A 12,836-nucleotide genomic window follows, 5' to 3' on the forward strand; every position below is an offset into this window, starting at 1 on the left:
GGGTGCTGGCCCCTCACGAGGGCCTGGTCCTCCGCCTGTGTGCCTGCTGGGGAGAGCGGTGGCTCGGGGCTCCGGCGTGGATGCTGTGGGCAGCCGGGACGGGAGGGCATCTGGCGTGCCTCCAGGACGTGAAGCCCAGGCCGGGAGGGGCACTAGAAGCCAGACGGACCATCTGTTGCCCAGGAAGAGACGCGTGCTCCGTGCAGTGACGTGTGCTTGTTTGAAATTTGGAAGGGTGCCCAGGACCTTACTTGTGGGCAACACGCTCAGAACGCGTTTAAATACTGATCCTGCAAAACCGCCCTTGGTGGTTTCATATGTGCCGGGCTTCTGCCGCCTCCAACAAGGGGTTCCACAAACAGATCACAGGAGCTGATCCCAAATAGAGCAGATGGCCTGAGAGCGCAGAGGACACTGCCCTGGTCACTGGGACATGGCACAGGCCCCCCAGGAGGGCCACACCAGCCCCCTCCCCCCCATGCCTGGCGAGAGGTTGGTTCAGCATCACAGAAGCATTTCCTTCCAGCCCTGCACCAGCTTTAGGCAAGGAGTACTCCAGCTACAGAGGGGCAGTGGGTTAGGGGGACAGAGATGACCAGGGTCACACGAGGATGACCCAGTCACATGGAGAATGGTCAGGTTGCAGGGAGACAGATGACAGGGAGGTGAGCAGGTGTTACAGAGATGAGTGGGTCACATGGAGGTGAACGGGTCATATGGAGGTGGGCAGGTCACCCGGAGGTGGGCAGGTCACATGGAGGTGAATAGGGACACACAGAGGTAACAAGGTCACCGTGGGCACCGTGGTCATAGGACTCAGGCGACTCCCTGGACCTGAGGGAGGGCGTGGTGTGTGGGAGGTGCTGTCCCTGGGGATACGTTCCGGAGTGTGTTGAGACATGAGCTCCAGCAGGTGTATGTGAACCTGGGCCGCCAGGTGTGCTGGCGAGCTCACCCTGGTTTCGGGCAAGGATGGTCATGTGCCAGGCCCTGGGGATTCGTGTTCCCGGCTTTCTCCTGTTCCTGTCACCTCCTCGAACAGCTCTGCTGTCTGTGACCCCGGCCCTGTGTATCCCTCCTGAGGAACATGTCACACTCTCCTGGGCTTGGACACAGGAGGTGCCATGTGCTCTCCGTGGGCCCCAGTCTGTCCCTGTGTGGCCTGTGTGGTCTCTGCTCTGCACCCCAGCCCCCTGCCCCAGCTCCGGCCCCATCCAGTGCTGCGGGCTCTCCATGCACACGGCTCTCAGTCTGCCCTCCCGCTTGTCCCTGGCGGGGCTGTCTGACCAGAGACTGCTGCTAGCCTGCCTCTGTGTTTCTTTCGTCCTGTACAGTTGTGTGCGGGTCACAGTGCTGGGTGGGGGGCATTTCTGGTTGGTGCAGGAGTAGCAGTGACCCTCAGAACCTGAGGGAAATGCCCACGTCGAATCAGACACAGAAACCCAACCTCTCTGCAGAGACTGAGGACAGCGGCTTTGTGTGATGCTCAGACACACCGCAGCCCCTGGGGAGGTGGGTGGGTGTCCTCTCTGTCTCTGTGAACGGCCTGGGGGCCCTGTCCCCTGTGCCCAAGAGAGGTAGGACAGACCAGCAGAGGAGGCTGAGTGGGGAAGTGTGGTCCGGTCCTCCCCGGGTCTGCCACGACCTGTGGTGTAGCCATCGTGGGCTCCCTGGTGGTCTGTACTGGCCTTGAATTAAGGCTGCTGAAAGCAGGACGTCCCTCAGGGCCTCCTTCCTGGTCCAGCAGGTGTGAGCCTCCGAGTGTGGGCCTTGGCCGGCACCCCAGACGGGTCCTTCTCGCCAGCCCCTTCCTTATTCCCGTCCCCGGAAGGCAGTGAGAGCCAATCACAGGACTCTGGATGCTCAGTCACCTCGGGTGACCCTTTGTGCTTATGGTGCTGTGGTCCTTTCTTCCTAGTGTTTTTGATCTGCTCTCCTCCACTGTTTGGTCACGGAGTGGCTGCTCTCTCCTCGCGCTCATATTTCCTCGGATGGTGACCTGGGGTGACTGTCACGCCCAGCACAGCTCTGCCCAGTGGCTTAGACACCGTCTCCTCCCCGGGCCTCACAGGGTCGTCCCTCCCTGTGTGTCCGTGTCCTGGTCTCCTCTTCTTATGAGGACACCAGTCACACGGGCTTCCGGCCCTCCTTGGTGACCTCGTTTTCACGTAATTACCTCCTGGAACATCTCATGTCCAAACGCAGTCCCACTCTGAGGTCCTGGGGGTCAGGGCTTCCACGTGAATTTGGGGGACGTGCCTGGCATACCGTTCTGCCCCATGACGAGCCCAGGAGGAGGGATGTGCCCGCCTTGATGGCTCGTAGTCATGTGACGCCCACTTCGCGCCGTGGGTCAGGCCGGCCCCGCAGCACCCTAGAGGGTGAGGTCGTCTTGCGGGCCGCTGTCGGGGGCGTTGAGCCTCCGTCGAGCTAGCGCCCCACGCGCCTGGTGCTCTGTACTGTTCTCTCCTCCAGCTTGGTGCCAACGCCCTGCTCTTCCTCAGCGTGAACATGTATGGGGTGTTTGTGCGCATCCTGGCTGAGCGCTCCCAGCGGAAAGCCTTCCTGCAAGCCCGGAACTGCATCGAAGATCGGCTGAGGCTGGAAGATGAGAACGAGAAGCAGGTCAGTGTGGTGGGGCTTTTGTCTGCAGGGATACAGCGGGCAGGGGGCGGGGGACACGGAGAGGGGACCTGGAGTGGGACACGGGGCGGGGGACATGGGCGGGGGACCTGGAGCAGGATATGGGGGACATGGGGTGGGGGACCCAGAGTGGGAGCACGGGGTGGGGGGTTTAGGGTGTAGAGAATGGAGCATGGGGTGAGAGACCTGGGGCAGGGAGCCAGGGAGGGGAGGAGGCATGGAGATGGGAGCACGGGGCTAGGAGTGGGGCGTGGAGTGGGGATCGTAGGGCAGGGTGAGGGAGCACAGAGTGGAGAGCATGGGGTGTGGGGAGGAGGCACGGAGTGGGGAGATTGGGGTGAGAGGACTGGGCAGGGGGGACAGAGCTGGGCACATGAATGGGGCAGGGTGAGGGGGCACAGAGTGGGGAGTGCGGGCCTGGGGTGTGGGGCAGGGAGCACGGGACCGTAGGGTGGGAGTGGTTAGGGACTTCAGGCCCAGGTGGCCCTTGGCGAGTCAGAGGAGACAGGGCAGCTGCAGTGGGGGCTCCTAGACGTGGAGGTGCAGGTCTGCCACCCTGTGTGGTCCCCAACCTCAGTTTCCATCAGCGAGACAAGGTGTGCCTAGGTGACGCCACAGGGCTGGGGAGTCAGGGAGGGCTGTGGAGCCGAGTGTGGGTGTGTTGCCCTGGAGGGGGCTGAGATGCTAAAAGTGCAGATGGGGGTGTTGTGTTTGCTGGGGGCGGGTGTTGAGGTGGCATTCAGCTGTAGTCAGCTTCCCGGAGCAGGGTGGAGGGAGACGAGGCAGGGCCTGGCCGGTGGGTGCAGGGATGGTGGGCCCTGACCTGCCGGCCAGCGTGACCCACGGAGAGGCAGAGCCTCCAGGGCCCTGAGAGTGCCGTGCCCGTGGCCTCGTGCTAGCGGTTCGGCCGTGAGCCTGGGGGGCACCCTGTCCGGCTCCTGCCACAGCCTGGGGGGCAGTGAGGCCACCCACCCCAGTCTAAGGGGTGAGCTGGACTGGTCCCCACCACCTGGAGCCACTGTCAGCCGTGTGTCTCCGGGCTGGTCCCTCTCGGCGGTGTCTCCTGGTCTGCTGCTGTCCTGGGGCCCACGGGGTGGTCTGGGAGCCTCAGGCGAGGCCCTCACCAGGGAGACCCCGGACCGTCTCGCCAGAGTGTCGGGGGCTCAGCCTCATTGTCATGGGCGTGGCTGGTGACTTGCCTGGTACACGAGAGCCCACTGTCTTGCAGATGGAAGGCGTGGAGTCCTGGCTGCGCATTTAAAACCTGCACACGTGTGTTTACTTATAGATACGTAACGCTACCTAGTGTTTACAGTGAAGGTAGGGTGTGGTTTAGAAGTAGACGATGTACGTATGTCTAGACGTGTGTGTGCGTCTGTGGATGGACTTGTCTGTTGGAGATAAGTAGCTGTGCGTATGTGCACATGTGTGTGTGTCACCTGCGTGGACACATATGCATTTGTCCGTGTGCACGTGGATGTGGATGTGTGGAGCATGGGGCAAGCGTATGTGTGTATATGTGTCTGTGTGTGTACACACGTGTGTGGGTTTGTATTCATGTGGACTGTGTGTGCACGCCTAGGTTTCTGTACACGCATGTGCATGTGTGTATTGTGGGGACATGTGTAAATGTGCATGCATCCGTGTGGGTGTGTGCATGTGTGTATATGTGTGCATATAAATGTGCACACACGTGTTTTTGTGTATAAGTGTGTACGTGTGTGTATGTGTGCAAACACGTGGATGTGTATGAGTGTGTGCACACACGTGTATATTTGTGTATATTTGTGTCTGCACGTGTGCGTACATGTGTATATGTGGATGTGAGTAAAATTGTGTATGTTTGTGTATAACTACACGTGTGTATGCGTGTACACATGCAGATGTGAGTATAGGTGTACATGTGTGTATGCACATGCATGTGTGTGTGTGTGTATGCACATGGGTGTGTGCATATGTGTGTGTGGAAGTGTGCATGTGCGTGCAGGGCTGTGAGTGTCTAAGTGTGTGTGTACACATGCACGCACACACGCACACATGTGTGTATGATTGTGCGTCCTCGGGGGCTGTGCCCTGAGCATTTCTCCAGACGGGCGTTGCCCCCACCCGCAGACGGTCTCTTGACCATTTCCAAGACGCTTGAGCATAGTGTTGTCGCCCCCACAGGGTCCCGGAGTGGCCCCTTCCAGGCCCCTGATGTCCTGGAAAAAGTGGCGTTTCGGGTCGTTCTGTGTGTTTCTAACCTTTGCTTTTCCTCCTGTTTTCTCTCTGTTCTCTGATATCTCTCTCTGCTTGCTCTGTGTTTGTCTATTTTCATTTCTTCCTGTCCATTTGCTGCGTTTCCCGGAGACCACCTGAGGGTCTCCTAATGCCGGTGCACCCCCGGAGGTCAGGGGGGCCGTGTGCGTTGTGGTAGTGGTGGCCTCGGTGTGGGCTGCGTGTGCAGAGACTCCCAGGCGCATGCTCCCCCGACGCCCTCGGCCCCAGCCCCAGGAGTCAGCGGTCACACGCACTCCTGATGCCACACGGCTGCTGTGCGGGCGCTCAGGCGGGTCCGAAGTGGCCGTGCCAGCAAGGGCGCGTGTTCTCATCCCATGGAGGAGGGAGCCCAGCGGAGGCTCAGGGCTGACGTTCATTTGGCAGGGAATCTGCAGAATGGTGAATGTCACCCAGTCCCGCCAGCCCAGCGAGTGCTCTGTACTCTCCGGGTCTGGTCTTTGTGCGTGTTCTTTCCCCACGTCGTTGTCGTTCTGGTGTCTGTATGATTTTATTTTCTGCATCTTCCCGTGGAGGGTTCTGCCACTGCCTTCAGGCAGCCGCCGCTTCTGCCCTACGTGTGCATGTGCACGTGTGTGACTGTTCCCAGCACAGTGAGACACTGTTTGTTGCTGTTGTTGTTTTAAAATTTTTAATGTTTATTTATTTTTGAGAGAGAGACAGAGAGACAGACAGACAGAGATAGAGCGTGAGCAGGGGAGTGGCAGAGAGAGAGAGAGACACAGCATCCGAAGCAGGCTCCAGGCTCTGAGCTATCAGCGCAGAGCCCGACGCAGGGCTTGAACTCACGGATCGCGAGATCATGACCTGAGCCGAAGTCAGATGCTCAACGGACTGAGCCCCCAGGTGCCCCTAATATTGTTTTAAAAATGTCATTCCTCATGAGCGTCTTTGTTCACAGAGACTTGGTTCCCTCAGTTACATTGTTGAGAGGGCAGATATGACCACGTTTTTCTCTCTGGGTCTGGAGCTGTTGTGCAAATACTGTTGTGCTCTATTTTATCTTTGTAAGTTACACCCAACGGCACTTAGCTCTGGGATGCAGTGGCTCTCTGAGCAGGCCCTGGCGACCCGCCAGAAATGCAGATTCCCAGGCTGGAGGTCCCTGGGTGGGAGGCCTCGGCCCCGGATTCTGGTGCGCGTCCCCGGTGATGAGTCTGGTCCTTTACACCCCACTGTCTGTTAGGACGTGGCGCCTCCTGGCCGCTCACTGATGTGGATGCCACTTTCCTGCATGTGCCGTTTGGATTTCTCTGTGGTGTGTGTCCCTGTGTGTGTGGACCAGCCGCTCACTGTGGAGAGGCTGACGTTCCTTCAGGAGGAGCCCCGTGTCCCCAGGCATGTTCCCTTTGCCTCACACTTCTTTGTGTAAAAATTCAGTCGTTCCTATTTTCAGGTGCATCGGTCATTTCCCTTGGTGGTTTCGTCTGGTGCTTTCGGAACAGGAGGGTGAGAGAGGACGGGTTGTTTCCAGGCATCCCTGGCCGTCCCAAGAGTGGGCAAGCCGGACTGTGACTGGCCATGCCTTTCCTGATGGAGCCCATGGATCGGGTCTGTCACCCGGCAGCGGCTCCCTCGGTGGCCTTGTGACCTGTACTCAGGGTCATGGCCTTCCTCTGGCTGGCCCGGCTGGTTTTAGCTCACGAAGCCCTGTCTGTGGGACAGCAGAGGGGGAGTGCCTCTTAGCGGCTCTCACATATCTGCAGGCACTTGGGGCATCACCACTGCCCAGGGATCCCCACCTGGCAGGTTCAGGACAGCCAAGAGGTGGCCTGAAGTCCCACGGTTACAGGTGAGGGATGCCCTGACCATGTGGCCTGGGCGTGGTTTGCCTGTGTTTTCATGTTCCAACTTAATTAGTCCAACTTAATAGCAGCTTCTAGGGTGTTCTCTAGACCCTGAGCCAGTAAGACGGTGCCCTGGGTGATGTGGGAGGACGGGATATTGGCAGATGCATCCTGGTTGTGGGAGGGGGTGCCAGGGACACACCCTGATTCTGGAAAGGGGGTCCCAGAGTTCTGGGCGGGGCCGCCGGGGCGTCCGGCTCTGGAACAGCCATTGGTGCAGCCTGCCTGCTGGCTTCTGCAGGAGGCAAGGTTGCTGGCGGGGGGCAGGAATGGGGTCCTGGGTGGGGTGAACGGGGACGAGCAGAGGCAGAGAAACCCAGTGCGCGTGGTGGTCGAGGGGACTCGCTTATTTGTTGTGGCCTCAGCTGGGAGGCCACGGGAGAAGAGGGAGGGAGCCGTGGAAGGTGTGTGACCGAGTGCGGGACTCTGACAGTGCCTGCAGGCAGGAGGCGTGGTCAGACGCACGTTTGGGGTGAAGGCAGAGGGGAGAACTGGGGGTGGGGGCAGGGCACGAGTGTGTACCCAGGAGTCCCTGGGCTGGAGGCTTCTTGACAGGAGAGGGCAGGGCCCAGAGCAGGCCTTTCACCTCCTGGGGCTGTGCCTGCAGGATGGGCCTGGCTTGTGTGACCACCTGGCCTGTGGGCTTGCAGGAGGGAAAGGGAGGGGAGGGGAGGGGAGGGGAGAGTGAGGGCCCTGCTCTGAAATGCAAACACCCTGCCTTAGAACCCGTGTCTGTCCAGCAGCCGGGCTGTGTTGCTCTGGGCAGGACCCTGTTGGCTGCACTGCTTTGCTCCGGAGTCAGGGGCTGGCGGGCCCTGTCCGCTGTTTGCAGATCCGACACCATGTAGATCAGTTCCTCTTCAGTGCAGGTGGTGGGGTGTCCGGTGCCTGGAACCACCCCCCTGGGAAGGGGGTGCTCATCCCTCCCCTCCCCTTGTGGCTTAGAACTGACAGCTTCCGTGTGTGGAGGTAAATCTAGAGGAAAGTACAACCACGTGGCTGCAAACCCTGAGTTGTTAACCTTGGTGTTCTGCTCCTGCCCCAGCGTCTCGAAGCTGGGACTGTTGGAACAGCTCTGTAGCCCTTCCCGGGGCAGCCCCTGGAGACACAGGGTGTGGGAGAGGGTGGGCGGCAGTCGTCTGCTGCATGGACGCTTACTCGACTTCTAGAAGGCTCTCTGGCGTACTTGGAAACAGCTACGTGTGTTGTCCGTGTCTCCGAGGAGGACTGCTTTGGGAAGGACTTGGGGGTGTGGAGACCTCCCCCCCTTCCCACCAGATCAGCTCCTGCGCAGGGTCGTGGCCGAGTCCCAGGAGGCGGTGATCCACTGAGCTCACTGAGGGCAGTGGAGGCCGACATCCAGGACCCAGGACCTCCCCCGCACCCCCCCCCCCCCACCGAAACCAGCCACGTTCCCCATTTCCAGCCCCACATGTCCCGAGCCACGACTCAGCAGAAGGTTTGGGTGCACAGATCCCCAAGTTCAAAGACTGAAAGGATGCATTGGGTCTTTTAACAAGGGTCTTCTGCCTTCAGAAAAAAACTTCCAAAGTTGGGTCTTTGAAGTAGGAAAGCCGAGGAACACGAAGAAGGGCCTCGGGGACAGTTAAGCGGCTGCAGATGAAGCCGGGTTAAAAATAGATGCCAGGGACATACTCAGGGTGAGTAGACACCAGGATATCGGAAAACCTGGACGAAACGCACAAGTTCCCAGAAGGGCCTCTGCTATAGAAACTGATTCGAGAAGGAAAACAAGGATTTGGGAAGCCCATGGCCACTAAAATGTGTTGATGTGGCATCGGAAGTAAGACGTCAGGCTGCCAGCCCCATGTGAGAGCCGAACGGGCGTGCGGAGGTGCGGAGAAGGCACCATTCCAGCCTCGATTGTCCCCGGTCAGCACGGGACAGTCCTCCTGAGTCTCAACACACAGGGCACATGCACATGCGGGGGCGGCCCCGGTTCCCAGCACCGTGTTCACGGGTGTGGCTGCCTGGATGCCTTTTGTCTCCTGGAGCCCAGTGGGGAGTGGGTTTCGTCTGGACCCCTTGGCACGTCAGTGTGCAGTGCGTGGGGTCGAGGCCGGCCAGGGGCCAACACTGCCCTGTGTGTTGTCCCCATGACTGCCCGGACACCGGGGAAGCAGAGCCTGGGCCACAGCGCTCCTCCCTGACTCCACACAGTGCTCCTCCCTGGACCCCCCATAGCAGAGCCCAGGCCATGGTTCTCCTCCCTGACCGCACCCCCACCCCCGCCGCCCCGCAGCAGAGCCCAGGCCACGGTGCTCCTCCCTGGGCCCCCCAGCAGAATCCAGTTGGGCCCCCCAGCAGAGCCCGGGCCACGGCGCTCCTCCCTTGGACCCCCTAGCAGAGCTCGGGCCATGGCACTCCACCCCAGGTCCTCCAACACCCTTGGCTCAGGCCAGCGGCACCAGACCTTCTGACTTGGGCAATGCTGCAGGGGCAGCAAAGGACACCCCCATTCCCCCTGCCGGCAGCCAGCTCTGGAAAGCAGACCTGCTCAGCATTCCTTCCTGCCTTGTGTGTGGGTACCTCGTGGTGGGTGGTCCCACGGGAACAGGGGGCCTCCCTCCTTTTGGCTGGATGCCTCTTTCCACCTGCAGTGAGGCAGGCGCATCCCGCTGAGTTCTCAAAGCCCCTCATGTGGCCTTTCCTCGGTGCACGTGCACAGAGAGCAATGTGGCTGTCTCTTCTTATCGGGACAGTTGTCCTGTGAGATTAGAACTCCACCCTTAGACCTCATTAAGCCTCCTCAAAGCCCCTTCCCCAAATACAGTCATGTGGGGGTTAGGACTTTGACACGCGGGTGTTGAGGGGACACCCTTCAGACCATGGCATCTGCTGCATCCGTGTGGAAGTCAGGTGTGTGATTTGACAGTGGGGAGAAGCAGGCTGGGCAGCCCTCCTGGGCTCCTCCCCTTTCTGCTGTGTGTCCTGTGAGGCAGGAGGCCCAGTGGGCACCAGGACCAGGTTCTGGGCCTCATGAGCGGGTCGCTGACCGTCCCTGGGCTGCTCGTCTGCCAGCTCAGGTGGCCCTGGTTACTGGCCTGATTAGGATACATTTATGGTAAAAGCGGGTTCTCTGGGTGGGTCTAACTTCCTCACCCAAGTCCTTTGGAAGATGGGTGTTTCCTCTGGCTGGGGTGAGGGGACCTCCGAGGGGCTCTGGGCAGGGGGAGCTCTGGGGGGCCTCGAGATGGGGCCGCGTCCAGGAACCGGCGGCCGTGGTGCCGAGAGCAGACCCGGCCCACAGCCAGTGGGGAAACACGTTCCTCTGACCAGCAGGCCAACCTGGTGGATTCGGGTACAGCCTGAGTGAGCTTGGGGAGCTCTGCCTCCGAACCCCGGATGGTGCCGTCTGCAGCTGCCTGCCCTGGGCATGGGGGACTACGCAGAGCAGGCCACTCCATGCTGACCACGGTCCCAAGGGAGAAGATGCCTGGGTTTTAGTTGCTGCGTCTGTGAGAATCACTGGGGAGGGGCTGAGCTTCCTGCCCCACAGAAGTGTCCCCTCCCCCAGTGTCCTCTGAGGCCACTCGGGGGTCTGTGGGGGTCAGCATGGGCCTGGCCTCCCTCCCTCTGCAGCACACGCTTGATTTCTGCTGGTGCAGCCTCAGAGAGAGGCCCAGCCGGAGGCCCCGGTGCTCAGCCACGTCCAGCCAGGCCCTGCACATGTGTGGACAGGCCCTGGGCTGCTGAGCAGCAGAGGTGGGAGGTTCCTCTCCTCTGTGTGTCCTGGGCCTGACGGGGGACGTCGGTCAGTCTCTGGCTGCCTGTCATGCACGACCCCTTCACTCCCCACGCAGCCCCTCGCGTATCGGCTTGGCCGGAAGCACACGCTGGACGCATCTGTCTGTGATCTCTTCCCTGTCACGGGGACACGGGGTCGCTACAACCCAGCCGGCATGCGAGCATTTCCCACCAACAGGTCAGCTGACCTAGGGCATCCCACATTGTGAATTGAACTTACGGGTTCATGAGTAAGTTCTAGAGCTGAGGCAGTTATGGATTTCCTGTGGGGGATGGTCATCCATGGCCCCGTGCATCTGAATGTCTGGCCCACACCAGGCTCTGGAGACACCGGGACAGTGGGAGCCTGGTACACTGTGCATGGGACACAGCTCCAGCCAGTCCTTTGGGGTGGGCTGTGTGGAGGAGTGGGGGGTCCACGGGGCGGGCAGCATGGAGAAGGGGCAACACATCATGAAATATTTGTCTGGGGCTTTGAAGGATGTGTAGGAGTTTTCCGGTAGAGTTGGAGAAGTGGGAGCAGTAGATGGGCATTTGGGCAGCAGAGAGAGGGGTCACAGGTGTTTACGAGGTAGGGCAGGCAGGATGTGAGCTGCAGCTCTGTGTCCGTTGGCTTGGGGGTAGGGGTCGGGGTGGGGTGGGAAGGCTGCCCGACTGGGTGGTGAAGCTCTGAGGTCTGAGGCTGTCACAGCTGGAGAGTGTGGGGACAGGGTGACAGGCCTCTGAAGGTCACCCCGTAGCTCCCAGGTGGCCTCCCCCCTGCCACCTCCCACAGCCCAGCCGGGAAGCCTGTCACTTGAGACCCTGCCCCGAGATCAGCCTCCTGGCCCTGGGCCCTGAGCACAGAGGCCTCTGCTTCAAGGGCCCTGCTGTTCCCCAAATTGTGTTAAGTCGTGATCCCAAAGTAACGTATGGCTGTTTATAGAGCGCGTATTTGGTTTGTCATCATACCAAGGAAAATGGGCGTTTTTGATTTCCCACCGCGTGAGGAAATGTGTCAACAGGAAACAGCCCCATTTAAATGATCTGGGATGACCTCTTAAAGACGTCCGGCCAGTTCCCTGCGCCCTTCAGAAGAACTATAGTCATTAATTCACTTTTAATTAAAAAAAAAAAAAGCCCTACTGATCTATAGCCTACATACCATCAATTCAGTTTCCAGTTCGAAAAAACAAAACGGCTTTCCCGTAGAGTAACCATCGCGACCATCTAATTTTAGAATGTTTTCATCACCCGGAAAGAAACTCGTGCCCCTTGGCCGTGAGTGCCCGCTCCCCTCCCAGACCTAGACACCCCCTGGTCTGTGTCCCGTCTCCGTGGTCTGCCTGTTCCGGATGCTTCTGGCAGATGGGGTCATACGGTGTGTGGCCTGTGGCACCTGGCTGCCTTCCCCGAGTGTCGGGTCGTCGAGGCGCGTCCGCATTGCAGCGTGTGTCGGAGCCGCTCGGTTCCTCGTGGCTGAGTGGGTACCTGCCATGGGGAGGGTCTGCGTCCTGCAGTCTGTCGGTTGGTGGGCGTCCTGGTTGTCCCCGTTACAGACCGTGCTGCTGAGAACGCTCCCGCGGGAGTGTTGGGAGACGGAAGTCATTTCTCTGGGCTGGATGGCCGGGGTGCAATCGTGGGCTCACGAGTGTTGAGCTTGGAGGACTGGCCAGGCTTCCCGGCAGGGTGTTGCCATCTTCCCACTGGCCACGCACCAGGGTTCTCTCCATGCCCGGCTTCTGTGTTTTCTCTTGACTGAGCTTTTTAGTTTGAGCTGATTATAGATTCACGTGTAGTTGTGAGAAACCACATGGGCATCCTGGGTAGCCACCATGTTTCCCCACGGCAGGAGGCCGAGCCGGAGCAGCCCAGACACAGAACGTCCCGGCGCCATGTGGACCCCCGCCTCTCCTCCCCACATCCAGTCTCATGCTGGCAAACACCAATCTGTTGTCCGTTTCTGTAAATGTGTCATGGCAGGAGTGACTGTATGTGGAATCATACACGTGTAGACTTTCGGGACTGGAGGTTGTTGCTGTATCAGCAGCTCACCCCCTGTATTGCCAGTGGTGTTCCATGGTGACCTCTCAGCTGCTGGAGGACAAATTGATGGTTTCCAGTTTGGGGCTGTCATGGGAAGAGTTGTTGGAATTCCTACAGTTCCTTGTGTGAACGTAAGTCTTCGTTGCTGTGGCGTGAACGTCCAGGAGTACTGTTGCTGGGCCGTGTGGCATGTTCACTGAGAAATTGTGAAGCTGCTTTCCAGAGTGCTCGGATCGCTTTTTACTCCAAGCAAAGCATGAGGGATCCCGTTTCTCT

The 12,836-nt window shown here is 59.7% G+C and overlaps 1 protein-coding gene across 1 annotated transcript in view; it reads left to right on the forward strand.

Annotated features, from left to right (window-relative positions):
• The window catches only part of ADCY1 (adenylate cyclase 1), a 112,060-nt gene that overhangs the window by 13,068 nt on the left and 86,156 nt on the right, over positions 1 to 12,836 (forward strand). Inside the window, exon 2 of the mRNA XM_047850384.1 lies at positions 2,476 to 2,625. Coding sequence (XP_047706340.1) covers positions 2,476 to 2,625 — 150 coding nt within the window. The remainder of the gene's footprint in view (positions 1 to 2,475; positions 2,626 to 12,836) is intronic.

The sequence above is a fragment of the Prionailurus viverrinus genome, chromosome A2, assembly GCF_022837055.1.
Source record: "Prionailurus viverrinus isolate Anna chromosome A2, UM_Priviv_1.0, whole genome shotgun sequence".
In the NCBI taxonomy this organism is placed as follows: domain Eukaryota; kingdom Metazoa; phylum Chordata; class Mammalia; order Carnivora; family Felidae; genus Prionailurus; species Prionailurus viverrinus.